We start from the raw sequence: 17421 nt of genomic DNA, 5'->3' as shown, positions 1-17421 counted from the left end.
ATGGTAGTTGATGTGGTGCCAATCAATTGGATTGCTTTGTCCTGGATGGTATCAAGCTGCTTAAGTGTTATTTGAACTCATCAGGCAAGTGGAGCGTTTTCCATCACTCTCCTAACTTTGGTCTTTTAGATGGTGGAAATGATTTGTAGGGTCAGAATTCCCAGCCTCTGGCTGACTCTTATAGTCTCAGTATTTACGTAAGACAGAGGCACCAATGCTGGAGCAATAAAGACCAAGAGTCAGGAGTCTGATGGAATGCTCCCCACGTGGATGATTATGGCTCCAATGACACTGAAACTCAGCACCATCCAGAAAAAAAGCAGCCTGCGTGATTGGCACCCCATCTACCACCTTCAATGTTTACTCCCTGCACAGCAGCAGTGGTGTGTGCTATTTACAAAATGGATTTCAGATCTTCACCAGGCCTCCTTCAGTAGCACCTTCCAAATCTGAGAGTCTACCACCTAGAAGGGAGGAACAGCATAGATATATGCCACCACCTGCAAGTTTCCCTCCAAGTTATAGAGTCATAGAGATATACAGCATGGAAACAGACCCTTCGGTCCAACCAATCCATGCTGACCAGATATCCCAACCCAATCTAGTCCCACATGCCAGTACCCGGCCCATATCCCTCCAAACCCTTCCTATTCATATACCCATCCAAATGCCTCTTAAATGTTGCAATTGTACCAGCCTCCAACACATCCTCTGGCAGCTCATTCCATACATGTACCACCCTCTGCGTGAAAAAGTTGCCCCTTAGGTCTCTTTTATATCTTTCCCCTGTCACCCTAAACCTATGCCCTCTAGTTCTGGACTCCCTGACCCCAGGGAAAAGACTTTGCCTATTTATCCTATTCATGCCCCTTATAATTTTGTAAACCTCTATAAGGTCACCCCTCAGCCTCTGACGCTCCAGGGAAAACAGCCCCAGCCTGTTCAGCCTCTCTCTGTAGCTTAGATCCAAGTTCTGTGCCCATGCGATTTAGAATTACCTTCTCGTTCCTTTGCTGTCACTGTATCAAAACCCCGGAGTTCCCTCCCTCACAACATTTTGGGTGTACCCTCACCTTGGGGGCTGTGGTTCAGCGAGACAGCTCTCCACCATCGTCACCATGGCATCAAGGGGTTGGGCAGTTAATGTTGTCCTAGCAAGGGACACCCATACCAAATGATTGAGTAAAACAGAATAGTTATCTCTTCTTGCTTAGTGCTGTTAATGTGAGAAAATGTCCTAAGATACTTCACGGTGCAATGCATAATAAAATACGCCACTAAACCATATAAGGAGGATTTGGGACACATACCAATAGGTTGGTTAAAGAGTTAAGCGAGGTGGAATGATTTTGTGAAGCAAGTACAGAAGTTAGCAATGCTCCTCAGTGGAAGGTAGATGTGTCAATGGTGAAGTGATTAAAATTGGGATGCACAGGAGACAAGCCATGGATGGGCGTAGATAGCTTGGAGGATTGTGGGATTGGAGGATAATAAAAATAGGAAAGGATCAGGCCATTGGAAGCATTTGAAAACAAGGATGAAAACTTTCAAATCGAGCTTTCACTTGGCTAGGAGCTCCTATCAGGAAGCGAGCCCAGGGCAATAGGTAAACATGACTTTGTGTCTGTTAGGACACGGGTAACAGAGGTTTGGTTCATCTCCAGTTTATGGAGGAGTAGTATGTGGGAGGCCAGAGAGGAGAGCATTGGAGTTGTCACGTCTGGAGTTAAAGGCATCCGGATGGGTATATGAATAGCAAGGGTTTAGAAGGATATAGGCCAAAAACTGGCAAATAGGACTAGATTAATTTAGGATATCTGGTCAGCATGAACGAGTTGAACTGAAGGGCCAGTTTCCATGCCGTACGGCTCTATGACTCTATATCAAAGGAATATATATAAAGATTTTCAGCAGTAGATGAACTGAGGCAGGGGTGACATCTGCTTTGATGTGGAGATAGAAACACACTGTCTTGGTAATGGTACGAGTATGTACTTGGCTCATATATAACATTAAGATTGTGATCAGTCTGGTTTAATCTAATATTTGACAGTGTGAGGGATGATGTCATTAGATAGGGAGAAGTTTAAAGTACAAGTGGAAGGTAATGACTTGAGTCTTTGCAATTTTTAATTGGTGAAAATTCCTTCTCGCCCAATTCTGAATGTTGGATAAGCAGTCTGATGGGTTCACAACAGTGAAGGAATCCAGTCTAGTAGGCATGAAGTAGAGCTGGATGACAACAGCTACGTGTGAGAACCAGTGGTGTGCTTGCTGATTGTGTCACTGGGAGAGCAGCATGTGGATGTGACGTGGGGGGAGTGGTGAAGAGGCATAAGTAACAATGGTTAGGAAGGAGAAAATGCCAGCTGAGTTGAGGGGTCAGGTCAAGGTCTGATGTAATTAGCACCACAGCGGGCTTGGCAGGGCAAATAGTTGAAGATCTAGCCAAGCAGCGAGGTTTCATAAAGGTGAGAGATGCCACCATGGCCTCAAGTAAGTGTCTGTTATTGCAATTGCTCACAGTGAATGCCAAAGACCTTTTCCGCATGTGAATATTAGAGACCATCGGCAGAATTCACAGGTCAGCAGTGGGAGACACCCGTTGAACTGCAAATGAATCAATAAGCAAGGGTTGAAGCAATGGAGTAAAGTAATTGCGACTACTACTCAAGTTGAGTTGGAGTAGTGCACTGGGATACATAACTATTGAACAGTTAGGAAGCTAAAGAGCAATGTGCAAATGTGAAAGGGGAGGTCAGTGGCTTAGTGGTATTATTATTGGACCATTAGTTCAAAGACCCAGGAATGTTTTGGGTTTGAACCCTGTCACAGCAGGTGGTGGAATTTGAATTCAATGATAAAAAACTGGAATTGTGTCTAATGATGATCGTGAATCTACTGTTTATTGTCAGGAAAATCTGGCACACTAATGTCCTTTAGGGAGGGAAACTACAGTCCTTATGGTCTGGCCTACAGACCCACAGCATTGTGGTTGACCTTTAACTGACTTCTGGGTAGCTAGGAATGGGCAATACCGGCTGCCTGGCCAGCGGCGCCCTCATCCCATGAATCAACAAAACAAATTAATACAGAACGTGGAAGCAATCAAGGAAGTGCTGATAGAAGCTTAGCAGGTCTGGCAGTATCTTTTTGAGAGAGAAACAGAGTTAACATTTTAGTTCAAGTCTCTGTTTCTTTCTCAACAGATACTGCCAGGTGTGTGCTGACTTTCTCTCAGCATTTTCTGTTTTGTTTACAGATTTCTAGCATCTGCTGAATTTGTTCTTATGGAAACAATAGAGAATGGGATAGACATCAAGCAGAAGTCTGTGTAAAAGAGGGTGTATGCTGTGGCATTTGTATAAATTGGAATTTTTATAGGGTGTGTGTTGATGAGGATAGTTGATGTTGTTGAACCTGGAGGTTTTGTCATGGGAATAGGTTGTCTAGATAATTGGAATGTGGTATTTGGCATTCAGGCTAGGGTGCAGAGACTTTGGTGGAAGTTGATCTGAGCTACTTTAGACAGCATGGCCTAGGTATCTGCCGATGAGAAATTTGTACAACAAACCTTCAGTTTACAATGTCCTTTGTACTGAAATTTTAGAATTTGTCATCTTTGCAGAATCCATCACATGAAGGAAAACGATGGCATGTTTAGTTGGTGTTGGCATGGAAACCAGACTTTATACTCCTGCTTTCCTTAGAATTATGGAGCAATTTTCTTTGCCGAAGCCACCATTTTTGTCCCTGTTAGAGAAGGAAGATTTCCTCTGTGTACAACACAAAATCGTCTGCTATATAAGTAATGGCTTTAGAATTTTGTTACAGAAATAATTGTCCCCTACTTAGTTAAAGCAGTTAATGTTCTACTTGAAATAATACTTAATTTCCTCCGTGGCAAATTAGAATACCTTTTGGATTAACCAATCATTTTACACATAGTAGGATCCCTGTAGAAATTTGATTTTGCTTGTTAGTTAAGTTTCTGTAGTTGTATGTTGTTTCTGGAATGGTTAGTCCTTCAGGTGTCATTGTGTACACCTGTGCATAGTGACTGCAATGTTGCCTCAGCTGATTTGAAGTTCTGCATCATGCGCTGACTGGGAACAAAGGGAGTTCTGCAAAACTGAGAAGAGATGAGGTCATCGTTACCTTTGCTAAGCATGCTAATCCCTCCTGCCAACTTTTTGGTATTTGGCAGCAGCAGTGTCCAGGGCGACTAATAGAGCAACTTAGTTACATAGCCTGTCCAATTTCACAATACACCAAAGTCAGTGAAAAAGGGATGCTACAAGGAATGACTGATTCTGGTTCCTGCTACTGCCAGTTTTCCACTGAACAAAGAATTTTATTTTGCTCTACAGTTAAATTTTACCTAAAATATGTTTGGACATCTTAACATTCTCAACTGCTGAAATGCTGCATAGTATAAACTACAGTTTAACTGATTTGGCACATTCTTCTACAGTGTAAATCCCCCTGTGAATAGGTCACCTCTTGCTGGCAGCATAGCAGTTGCAGCTTAAGAGTTGGCTGCAAAGAATGTCACTGCTAATTCTTCATAATTTCCGGCTCAAGATTGATGTGACATCTGCAAAAATGATTGCCTGTAAAGCCTCAAATGCTAACTATTATACGGCAAATTTAGTGGCTGCACAGAACTAAAAGGGTTTACTTTCTGGCTCCGTCAGCAGTAAAAGCAGCACAAGAATTTGATGAGAGTTTGGAACTGTAGAAAAGTACTGAAGGCTTCAACAGTAAAGCTACCTTCATTTCCAAATGATTGGGTTCATCTAAATCCACACTGCAATCTACTTAAATTGTTAAAGATCTGCTTCACAAGCATTCTGTTAGCTTTAAAATGAATGCTTTGGCGAACTTTGGATTTGGAGAAAAAGAGGTTTGCGCAGAGAAAATGAGTTCTCTGTAAATGTGATTTGAAGTTCAATCTAAGCTTTAAAGCATTCTTAATGACTTATGTTATTTCGTTCATTCAGTCAACAAAGTCCCAATACGTGCTGACTTCATAGTTTGAACCTGTTCAGGTCTGTGGATTTGCCGTTACTGCCCTGGGCTGGGGTTGGGGTAATTGGCTTCTGCTCCCCCTGGTGACTGCAGCAATGTCACCACTGCTGAAAGTGTACACATGTCAAAAGGGTCAGGCATAAACTGTAATATGTCCTGCTGCTGCAAGTCTGTTGATCTTCCCTGTAGAGACACTCATCTGGATCATTGCCATTGCCAAAGGAGGCATGTGAGGAGCATGAAGCTAGTGTCTTCAAGACAGAAGAGTGGAGGAGAAAATGGCAGACTATATTTCTCCATTCCTCTCCTCTACATTTTGCATAGAATGTATCAAGGAAGTTAGTATATTATTCTGTACCCTATACGCCTCGATAGTTCAACCACATTCTCCAGTTCTGTGCGCGTTCCTGTTGAAGTCTGAGGCTAATGAGTTGCAGATGATATTTCAATGGCTTGCCGCCCATTCTTCAGTATTTACCCTAGTAATCAGGTTCTGCTCACTGCCATGTAAACTAAGCATTTGGAGCCGCCTAAAGTATTGATTTGACCGCTGGCAGCAAAGGAACTATATTATTCATGCAACTGAGTGGATTTGCATATAAAAGTGAAGTGGAACACCACTGGGAAATCTCTAGTATGTTTGAAGGAAGGCAGCACCATTTTCCAAGTCAAATCCAGACAGTGTACTGGACCGACTGGGTGTGCTTTTTCCAATCTGCCTTTGAATATGCTTCCTGTAGGTGGCAGGAAATGAGTGAGCAGGTATCCATTTTGGATGCCTCACTGGAAAGGATTTGGATACACTGAGCGCCCGGCAAGCTCACATTTCTACGTGAGCGTATTTAGTTATGATCGCAGAAACATGGGCAAACATATTTGAAGGATTTCTGCTTAAGTTGAGTTGTCATTGGCAAATTGTTTGAAACGCTGACGCGTGGTTGTTGAGATGAACACAGTCTCATTTCCTCAGGGATCTTAAGTCGACAACAAGCATTGTGTGCGAACCGGTTCATCTTGAAGTGCACACACTGATGGGTAAAGTGACCGAGACTGATCAGATATTTTCAGTTGTAACAACGCCAGAAAGATACCAACTCCAACAATGCACTGCAGCAACCCACTAGGGTGACTTGGAACTTACCATCCCAGCAGGAGTCACTCACCCTATCCAACCTGGGCAAATTTCATACGTGCTCACTCAGCAACATAAACCTCTCAACCTAACACTACTGCAGGAGCTCCAACCAGCACAGGAATTGAAGTGGATTCAATGGGGCCACGCGGCCCATCCTGAAATGACTATGACTGGAATTGCAATATGTAAGGGGAGGCTCATCAACATTTTCTCTGAATAGTGGGGAGCAGGAAATGCATGTGGCCTTGATAGTATCGCTCGTGTTGGTTTTGCTCAGTTGGCTGGATGGTTGGTTGATTTTTGAAGTAGTGTGATGCCAACAGCATGGGTTCAATTCCCATCGCCAGCTGAGGTTATTATGAAGGACTCTCTGTCTCAACCTCTTCCCTTGCCTGTGGTGTGATGGCTTTCAGGTTAAAGCACCACCAGTTATTTCTCTGTAATGAGAGTGCAGCCTGATGGTGTGGTAAAACTACAGCATATTGCAAGAACAGAACTTTTATTTTTACCAGGTTTAAAGTTCAGTTATACTCCCCATTGAATTAGATTTACTGAAGCGAGTGATGTTTAAGGCAGAGTTAGACACTTTAGGTGGTGAGGAGCCAGAAGTTCCCTCTCTATTTCCACCCCTCCCCATTATTGTCTGCTGTTTCCCTCCCTTGGGCTGAATAAAGGAGTTGATTCCTTTTCACTTTATTTGTATTTTCTGTTGTTTTAGACTTAGTTATAATCCTGTTTTTAGAGCCATTGGTGATGGGGTTTTGCTGGCAGCATAAACTAGCAAATGCAGTTTAGCAGCTCATTCTGCCCAGCTCCAACAGGAAGGAAAATGAGGCCGGCTGTAAAACAGGCTGCCGATTCACTCTCGCCTGTTTCAAGCTGCTGGCCAAGGTGAGTTTATATCCTGGGTTTTCTCATTCGGGTTATTGTACTTTTGGATATGAAAATAAAAGTAGTGCAGTGACCTGACTCCGAATTTACTGAGTGAAGTTAAAATAAATAAATCGCCAAACAACTATTAAAATAGTGATCTGAAGAATGTTAAATGAGGACGATAAATTGTTTTTGAGCACAAGTTACAAAGGGAATAACTTGTGTCCTCTTGAAACAGTCAAAATCTTGCACAGAAAATAGTATCGTAGGCTGCAAATGTTTTAAAAAAGAAACTGAATCATAGGAAAATGTGATATGTAGGAACAAGTAGGGGGAACTGTATTCCCACAATTGGATCTGGCTGAGTGCTTCCAGTCTGGATTGTAGCCTATTCTCAGTGATTTATTAATGCTATTTGTCTCATTTCCTTCTTGATGGCGCTTGCTGTAATATGCACCATGTGGACCTTCTCCTTAGTTTCTTTGCAGTAACTAAGGGACCTTCATTATGACTGGAAGCAGTTTTCTAGGTAGTAAAAACAAAAACTGGCTACCTTTATTCAAACTTCTGCTAAATCCTAACTCATATTTAAACCTGTTCGATTCTCACCTCTGCACTTGCAAACTTACGCTGATCTCCAATGAGCATAAAGCTAGTTTTTAACATTATGGAGAAGTTGTCTGGCTGGCTGACCATTAGTGACCCATACTTGTGCTCCAGTCCCTTTTGCATAAAGACTAATCTTCTATTTGCTTCTCTCCCTGTTTTTTACAACTGCTTACTAACTTTGTGATTCGTGTACAAGTGCGCACATATACCTATGAATGCCAGTACATCAACATTTGCAAAATATTCAGTATTTCTGTTTCTCTTATCCAAATGGGTAACTTGTTTTTCCATTTTCCGTATTTCTGCCCACTCATTTAATTTTGCATCCTTTTGCTCTCCCTCCCCCTCACAGTTTGCAGTCCCATCTGACTGTACCATCAGGAAACGTGGAATTGATGCGTTCGGTTTCCTGATCAAAGTGATTCAGTAAATAGTGCAGCGATTTTTCTTCATCCCTCTTCTCATTATGAAGAGCAATAATTTAATCTTTCATCGCAAATACTGTTCTCTCTTTGGAGAATCCGTGTTTGTGGAACTTTTCAGGGATCATTGACGAGAAGGGATTTTTCAGTCAATGGAAAGCTAAAATCATGCCAAAAATTTGGTTCACCAGAAATATCTAACAGAGTCTTTCTGTGACATTCCAGGTTTTAAATCTTACAGTTAAAATAAGACTAATATAACTATATTTTTGTAACATTATAATCTAATTCCTTGGTGGTTACTGGTATTCTGTAAGAATAATTGTAGCCAAGGGTCATTTCCACAGCATACAACATAAACCCATTCATCAAAACACACGGTGAGGGCATACTTTCCAAAATTTTTAATCTGTACAGGGGAGCCTCCATGGTTTCATGTGTTTCTCATTCTTTAATCAAACAAATTTATCATGACCTCAAACCTCCTGTTTCCCAGTAGACGGTTCATGCTACACAGTATGCAGAAGGTTGGTACAGTACAAGGTACACGACAAAATGTTTACTTTGCCGTCTGTTTAAAGGAACAGCCAGGGATACTGTTACTGTATAAGATGATGACAAATCTATGCCATTACTTATGCATTAATAGATTAGATCCATAGTTAACCATTTGGAGACCAATGTTGGGTCTTAAAATGTTTCACTGTACCTACTTACATTACACCAATTTTTTTGTAGTCTATCTCATCAATGATCAAACATACTATCTTTTAAACTACATTTAATGATGAAGGGAGAGAAGGAAAACATTCCCATTTAGTGAAAATTGAAATGTATGCTTTCTCTTTATTCAACAATACCACAGAACTTGTGCAAGTTTCCAGTACTGAAGGACATTGTTCAGCCCAACTTCTTTGTGCAGTTCTCTTTATTAAAGCAATTCAGTATTAGTCCTTTTGCACCACTCTCTCTTCATATCTTCCTTGTACCTATAGGCAATGAAATGCATGTCCTGTGAACAAATAAAAAGAAGTCTATCTTTTATTCAAAGACATTCATGTTTTTCATACAATTACTAATATTTAAAACTATATTCTGAAAATGATTACTTCACTGAAGACAACTCATGCAAGTTTCTCTGCATTTTACAAAGAGAAAAAGGGAGTTTCTGACTTCACTACCTGGTCATTTGTTGCAGTGGTTCACACATTTGTAACAACATGTTCAAGTTTCATCCCATTGAGGGGAAAAGAAACTCATCAGCAACTTTCTGGTCTTTGAGCAATGTGAAAGGTGTTGTTTTTTTCTTGAGACCCAAATGTTGTAGGCCGTGAGGTCCAGAGCATAGGACATGCCTTAGGTAGTTAAAGTAAAAAAGAAGATAGAGTAAATGAACAAGGCTTGATTTATAGAATCATAGAGTACAGAAGAGGCTCATTCCATCTGTACTGCTAAAAATATATCGTTACTTATGTTAGTCCTACTTTACTGCACTAGGCTGTAGTTTTGAATGTTATAACACTTCAAGCATTCATCCAAGTACTTTTGAAAGGTTATGATGCCTCAACTACCCTCCCAGGCAGTACATTCCAGATTCTCACCATCCTCTGAATGGAAAAAAACGTTTCCTCAAATCCCCTTGAAACCTCACTTAAAACGTGTGCCCCCTTGTTCTTGACCCTTCTACTAAGGGAAACAGTTGCTTTTTATTCATGCTGTGTTTGCCCCTCACAAGTTTATACACCTCTGTTAGGTCCCCCCTCAACTTTCTCTGCTCTGAAGAAAAATACCCAGTCTCTCTCCATCCCTCGCATTGGAGGGTACCTCAGCTTTTAAAAGCTTTAAGAAGGATCAATGGAAATGAAAGAGAGTTCAATGTAGTTGAAGCTCAGGCAAAATGAGAGAGCAGGACTGTGTGATAGTTCTCAGGTTTGCCACTGGAAAGGGGCGAAAGGGTGAAAAACACTTTACTTGAGGCACATTATTCCAGAACCTTCCAAACTTGCAGCTTCTATCTCTAGAAAGGACAAGGGCAGCAGATACATGGGAACCCTACCAACTGCAAGTACCCCTCAAAGGCCCACATCACCCTGACTTGGAAGTATATTGCCATTCCTTCAGTGGTGTTGGGTCAAATTACTTGGACTCTCTCCCAAACAACATTGTGGTGTACCTACACCAGATGGAGCACAGCAGTTCCTGAAGGCAGCTCACTATCGTCTTCTCCAGGGCAATTAGAGATGAATAACAAGTAATGATGTAGGCATCAACACTCTCATCCCAGGATTAAGTTATTTCCTAAAAAATAAAACAAGCAGGAAAAGTTTTGAAGGTGAAGGATAATAATATTGATTTTATAAAGAAACACTAACAAGAAAGGCTTGGAGCAAAGGGTAAGACTGGTGCTGGAGAAGGATTACATTTGTGACCATGTTAAAAATCTCACAACACCAGGTCATGGCCCAACAGGTTTATTTGGAAGCACTGCTCCTTCATCAGGTGGTTATGGATCAGAGCCATATGACGTAGAATTTATAGCAACAGGATCGCAGTGTCATAGAATAGGGAGTAATCTTCAGACATGCACTGCAGCATGCCTTATTTCCTGCCGCCCCCCCCCCCCCCCCGTCCAGCCAACCCAATTCCTTCTCAATAATCCACCAGTGGTGTCGAGAGCTCACAATTGTCCCATGTGTGTTGACTGGCAGAAAAGGTTCATCACCAGAGTTGCGATCTCAGTGACATCTCTGGAATTTTGATTGTCACTTTTAACGATTATAATTGCAAAAAAAAAAATAGTTGTGTAAACATTGACAGTCTACCAACATGTGCTTGGGACCAGTTATATAAATTGGGAGTAACGAGAGTTAAAGTTCTTTGACTTGGGTAGATAAACTTTCATGAGTGTTCTCTACCGTTAATTTCTGTTCCCCAAATGATATATGACCTTGTCAATATTTATTGCGTTTTTAGTTTCTTTTTGTCAGATTTCCAGTACCTGCAATATTTTGCTTTTTTCCCCCTAAGTTGAGCATTGTAGCTAACCACCTTATGCCATTAATGCAGGGAGACATTGCATTGTTGTGTTTGCTGAGGAGGTGAAACCAAAGTGTGAGTGACTGTTCGTTTCTACTTTTCTAGGATAGTGCTAATCAGTGGCAAGAGATCCTTCTGCTCAGTGTTTTCAGTAATGCCATATCGAGACAACAGTCAGACAGGGTGAGTATACACTGGGCATCGAATCTTACACTGGGCATTGAGAATTCACCCGACTATTTTTATTCTGCCTTAAATGCGGAAAAATGAAGAAGATATTCTGTTCACACACAATTCTCAGTGATGCAACACGTGGTTCATGAGCTGTGTACACAACATCCAGAATTTCAGTTTCTGGTTTGTGGAACATTTCTATATTCAAATATCTGTGTGTATTAAGAGAAACAGTTTTGATGCTGTGTTAATTTACAGCTATCTCATGTGTGACATCGAACATCTTATGTGAATCAATGCCATAATCCTGAAAGTGGTCATTATATTTTTCATGTGTAACAATTTACCGTGCCAGCCTCCGTGACGTAGAACCGTGTATCCAAAAGGCTGATGGTTAATTAGGAACATCCCAGTCATGCTTCATCATTCCCATTAGGCATTTGCAGACAGAGGATGAGGGCAAAGATAATGAGGCCTATGGGATTGAAGTGCCATTTAAATGCATGGCTACATTTGATGAAGCCATGCAGGAAACATTACAGTTATTCATAATATTGTTAAGCAGCGGGGTATGATGATGTTGCTAAAGAGTCTCTTCATCCCTAGATCAGGAGCAGGGGGGGCACATGAAGGAGAGGAGATAGAGCAAGATCCATCTGTCTTTCACCAGACTAAAGAGGGGGAAGCACCGTTCACCCGAGTGCTTTCAGTCAATTGCAGTTAAAGAAAAAAAAATGCACCCGTCTTCAGAATGGTACTGGCAGTCCGACAGGAGTAGGATGAAGTTTGAAAATTGTTTTTTGGAGAAAAGAGGTCATTAAAAGTCTGATCGGGCAGTCAGGGCTCAGTGGGAGCTCTTTCACCAAAGCCTCATTGGTACAGGTCCAGCCCAGAAATGAGAGGTGAGATTGAGGCTGACAGTGCAGTGTGGTACCGAAGGAGTGCTGCATTTTCAGAAACACTGGGTTTCAGCTGAGATGTGAGATGCGGCCCTGTCCATGTTCTCAGTCGGATTTAAAGAGCAGAGGCCACTCAGCCCTTTGAACCCTGATTGGTCGCTCCTATTTTTCTCTACCCAGGGGACAGTTCTCACCTTTCCCAGTGTTGGTGTGAGTGCCTCATGAACTGGAACCCACTTCTACTGCACCAGACTTTGACCCACTCATTAATTCAAACCCCAAACAGTTCATAATGTTAGTTCCCGAGCACTTTTTCTCATGTCCTCACCCAATCCCCATACATCTGGCCTTGTCATCATATGGGTGACTAACAAAGCAAACTAATTTTTGGCTACTGACGGTAAGCATAAACAGCTATTTATTCTCCCTGGCTGACCATTGCCCATTCCTCTGTTATTCTGACTCTCTGGGCTCTGTCTCCCCCTATTGTTTACTCCCCACTACCTCCCCCCCCCCCCCCCCCCCCCAAAAAAAACATCCCACCTCCAGCGTATATGCCAATTGACCCAAAATGTTAACTCTGATTTCTCTCAACAGATGTTCCCAGACCTGTTGAGTTTTTCCAGCACTTTCTGTATGTTCAACCCACAGATAGTGGTAACTATTGAGGCTGTGCTTCATTTGGTGCTTAACTTGTCGTACTGACTATTTCAAAACGCTTTCCTTGTGCTGCCTATGTCATTGATACATGGCATGGACCATGGCAACAGAATTCATCCATTTCCACTTTGACTTTCTCTCCAGCTGCAAGTAGATCTCCTGAACCCCGTCTGGAATTGCACTTCGTGTAATGATCAGTATCAATTCCTCTGACTGTGCTGTCTCTTAACCAGCAGTACATTTCTTTTTGTCTTCAGCTTGTCAACAGTAGCTCAGCACTCTGCTGACCCCACCGTATTTGCCTGTCTCTGTGACACGTCTGTTGAAAGTACAGGTATTGTGCCAAAGTTAGGCACGAATTTCTAGTGAAACCCATGCATTTCCGGAAGTCTGAGAATAAGCTTTAGGAGCTAGGAATTCTATAAGAGCCGTCCCTTGCCTTGGGGAAAACAGTATGAAAGTCAAATTACAGGGAACATCAAAACTGACTCAAATCTCCTCCAAAAATGTGAAGAGAGAAAAGATCAGTCGAGAAAAAATGTAGGTCCCTTTTCAGTCAGAAACTGGGGAAATTATAATGAGGAACAAAGAAATGGCAGAGGAATTGAACACATGTGTTGGTCTTGTCTTCACATAGGGCACAAATAACTTCCTAGAAATGTAAAGGAGTCAATAAATCAGCATGGGTTGAAAATTGGTTGACAGACAGGAAACAGAATGGATCGTTTTCTGACGGACAGGAAGTGAGATAGTCCTTCGGCTCCAAATATTTGTGATCCGTAAAAATGATACGGAATCCAATGCAACATTTCAAAGTTTGATGATGGCACAAAAATTTGGACGGGATTATGAGGACGATACAACAAGGCTTCAAGGTGATTTAAACAATTTGCATGAGTGGGCAACACATGGCAGAAGCACTTTAACGTGGCTAAATGTGAAGTTATACATTTTCTCCGAACAAGAGAAAGGAATATTATAATTTAAATGGTGATAAGGGTTGAAGTTCTAAAGCGGAGGAAGGCTAATTTTGATGGTATTAGGCAAGAACGTTCAAAAGCTGACTGGGGGCAGATGTTCGCAGGTAAAGGGACGGCTGGAAAATGAGAAGCCTTCAGAAAGGAGATAACCAGAGTCCAGAGACGGTATATTCCTGTTGGGGTGAAAGGAAAGGCTGGTAGGTATAGGGAAAACTGGATGACTAAAGAAATTGATCGTTTGGTTAAGAAAAAGAAGGCAGCATATGTCAGGAATAGACAGGATAGATCGAGTGAATCCTTAGAGGAGTATAAAGACAGTGAGGAAATCAGGAGGGCAAAAAGGGGACGTGAGATAGCTTTGGCAGATAGAGTTAAGGAGAATCCAAAGGGTTTTTACAAATACATTATAAGGACAAAAGGCTGACTAGGGAGAGAATAGGGCCCCTCAAAGATCAGCACAACGGCCTTTGTGTGGAGCCACAGGAGATGGAGAGATACTAAATGAGTATTTTGCATCAGTGTTCACTGTGGAAAAGGACATGGAAGATATAGAATATAGGGAAATAGATGGTGACATCTTGAAAAATGACCATATTACAGAGGAGGAAGTGCTGGATGCCTTGAAACGCATAAAAGTGGATAAATCCCCAGTACCTGATCAGGTGTATCCCAGTACTCTGTGGGAAGCTAGGGAAGTGATTGCCAGACCCCTTGCTGAGATATTTGTATCATCGATAGTGACAGGTGAGGTGCCGGAGGACTGGAGGTTGGCTAACTTGGTGCCACTTGGTGCTAACTTGGTAAGGACGAGCCAGGGAACTATAGACCGGTGAGCCTAACATCAGTGGTGGGCAAGTTGTTGGAGGGAATCCTGAGGGACAGGATATACATATATTTGGAAAAGCAAGGACTGCTTAGGAATAGTCAACACTGTTTTGTGCGTGGGAAATCATGTCTCACAAACTTGATTGAGGATTTTGAAGAAGTAACAAAGAGGATTGCTGAGGGCAGAGCAGTGGATGTAATCTATATGGACTTCAGTAAGGCGTTTGACAAGATTTCCCGTGGGAAACTGGTTAGCAAGGTTAGATCTCATGTAATACACGGAGAACTAGCCATTTGGATATAGAACTGGTAGAAGACAGAGGGTGGTGGTGGAGGGTTGTTTTTCAGACTGGAAGCCTGTGACCAGTGGAGTGCCACAAGGATCGGTGCTGGGTCCACTACTTTTCGTCATTTATATAGAAGGTATAGTTAGTGAGTTTGCTAATGACACCAAAATTGGAGGTGTAGTGGAAAGCATCGAAGGTTACCTCAGATTACAATGGGAATTTTGATCAGATGGGCCAATGGGCTGAGAAGTGGCAGATAGAGTTTAATTTAGATAAATGTGAGGTGCTGCATTTTTGGGAAAGCAAATCTTTGCAGGGCTTAGGCACTTAATGGTAAGGTCCTAGCGAGTGTTGCTAATTAAAGAGACCTTGGAGTGCAGGTTCATAGTTCCTTGAAAGTGGAGTCACAGGTAGATGGGATAGTGAAGAAGGCGTTTAGTATGCTTTCCTTTATTGGTCAAAGTATTGCATACAGGGGTTGGGAGGTCATGTTGCGGCTATTCTGGACATTGGTTGGACCACTGTTAGAATATTGCGAGCAATTCTGATCTCCTTCCTATCGGAAAGATGTTGTGAAACTTGAAAGAGTTCAGAAAAGATTTACAAGGATGTTGCCAGAGTTGGAGGATTTGAGCTATAGGGAGAGGCTGAATAGGCTGGGGCCATTTTTCCCTGGAGCATCGGAGGCTGAGGGGTGATCTTATACAGAAGTTTATAAAATCGTGAAGGGCATAAATAGACAAAGCCTCTTCCTTAGGGTGCGGGAGTCCAGAACTAGAGGGCAGAGGTTTAGGCTGAGAGGGAAAAGATATGAAAGAGAACTAAGGGGCATCTTTTTCACACAGAGGGTGGTACGTGTATGGAATGAGCTGCCAGAGGAAGTGATGGAGGGTAGTACAATTGCAACATTTAAAAGGCATCTGGATGGCTATATGAATAGGAAGGGTTTGGAGGGATATGAGCCGGGTGCTGGCAGGTGGGACTAGATTGGGTTGGGATATCTGGTCGGCATGGACACGTTGGACCGAAGGGTCTGTTTCTGTGATATACATCTCTATAACTCTATATATTGCGAAATATGGATCAGAATTCCCTCTAATTTTTTTAACAGCTCTGCAGGCCTTTTGGAATAGGAAGTCAATGCCATAATCAGTGTGTTGATTGGAGTGGCTGTAACCTATGTAAATTCTAGTCAACCAATTCTATTAAGAAGTTAACCACTGTGAATTCCAGCTGCTTTAACCGTGTTTAGTCATGTGATTTTCCAGAAAGTGCTGAAACTCTGTTTCTAACTGAATTTGTTTTTCCGGAATTAATGAACAAGGAGAAAAAAACTCGAAAAACCTCAGAACCTCATAAATAAGGATCACTGGATCTGAAACATTAATTCTGCTTTCTCTCCACAAATGCTGCCAAACCTTCTGAGTTTGTCCAGTAACTTCTGTTTTTGTTAACTATAAGGATGTTGTTATATCAGTACTGATTCCCTTAAATCCATATCTTGTCTGGTTAATGTAGTAAATCTAAGCATATTTCTACTTATCAGGTCGGTAGGGATGAGTTGGACCAAAGGGTCTGTTTCCATGCTCTAAGAGTCTATGACTGTATGCAATAACCTGAGGTATCACTTATTCTTTAAATATGGAAATGCATTATCTAACGATCACAGTATTCCAGTATTTGCTAGTCAAATCATTGGAGGTTCATTCTTTCGACAGTCTACCTCACTCTTGCAATCTCCGCCACACTACATTACTCATGACCCCTGATGCACGCACTCTTTCTCATCTTCCTCTGTACGCTGGTATTGCATTTACATGCCACATTTGTGCTATATTTGATTCACCTTTATGTAATCTGGAATATGTACAAGGGGGCATAGCTTTAAATTAAGGGGGGGTAGGTATAGGACAGATGTTAGGGGTAGGTTCTTTACTCAGCGAGTCGTGAGTTCATGGAATGCCCTGCCAGTAGCAGTGGTGGACTCTCCCTCATTATGGGCATTTAAGTGGGCATTGGATAGGCATATGGAGGATAGTGGGCTAGTGTAGGTTAGGTGGGCTTGGATCGGCGCAACATCGAGGGCCGAAGGGCCTGTACTGCGCTGTATTCTTCTATGTTCTATGTTCTATAAGATACCTCCCGAACTAGCTTGTATAGCCCACTAAATCTCGCCTTGAAGTTCACTTTGTAAAAGTAATAGTAATAATATTTGGTTTTCTGTTTGAAGCATTCTCATTGTAACATGTCTGTCTGCCCATGTAATTTTTAAGTGCGCCTGTGCTACTCTACATTAATCTCTCTGGAAAAATGGACACTCACTCTTATCTTCAAGGATTCATCTCTTTGCCTTTCAAAAAAATTTCCTTCATCAGTTTTAATGATCTCTTAGCTCATGATCATAGATCAGTTCAAATTGACTAAAGCTAGGCGACTCATCCAGAGAATGTCTGACAGCAACCCTTTACCCCAATCCTGTGGATCTTTGTA

The 17421-nt window shown here is 41.9% G+C and overlaps 1 protein-coding gene and 1 long non-coding RNA gene across 3 annotated transcripts in view; one reads left to right on the top strand and one right to left on the bottom strand.

Moving 5' to 3' along the window:
• Window positions 1-17421, top strand: part of cables1 (Cdk5 and Abl enzyme substrate 1) — a 170248-nt gene that overhangs the window by 72696 nt on the left and 80131 nt on the right. The window contains exon 4 of one of the 2 annotated variants that reach the window (XM_087986560.1): window positions 11212-11289. The exons of the other annotated variant lie outside the window; for it this stretch is intronic. Within the exon in view, the coding sequence (XP_087842686.1) occupies window positions 11212-11289 (78 nt within the window). The remainder of the gene's footprint in view (window positions 1-11211; window positions 11290-17421) is intronic. 2 annotated transcript variants of the gene reach the window in all.
• Window positions 8969-10345, bottom strand: LOC122547336 (uncharacterized). Its single transcript, XR_006310975.2, has 3 exons — window positions 10248-10345; window positions 9252-9425; window positions 8969-9082 (listed from the first exon to the last, which is right to left on the bottom strand). It is a non-coding gene; the product is annotated as an uncharacterized LOC122547336 (long non-coding RNA).

Source organism: Chiloscyllium plagiosum, unplaced genomic scaffold (assembly GCF_037043375.1).
Source record: "Chiloscyllium plagiosum isolate Xiang-an unplaced genomic scaffold, Cpla_swu_hap1 HiC_scaffold_4, whole genome shotgun sequence".
NCBI lineage: Eukaryota > Metazoa > Chordata > Chondrichthyes > Orectolobiformes > Hemiscylliidae > Chiloscyllium > Chiloscyllium plagiosum.
Note: the sequence above shows the minus strand (reverse complement) of the source record. Positions and strands in the feature narration are given on the sequence as shown.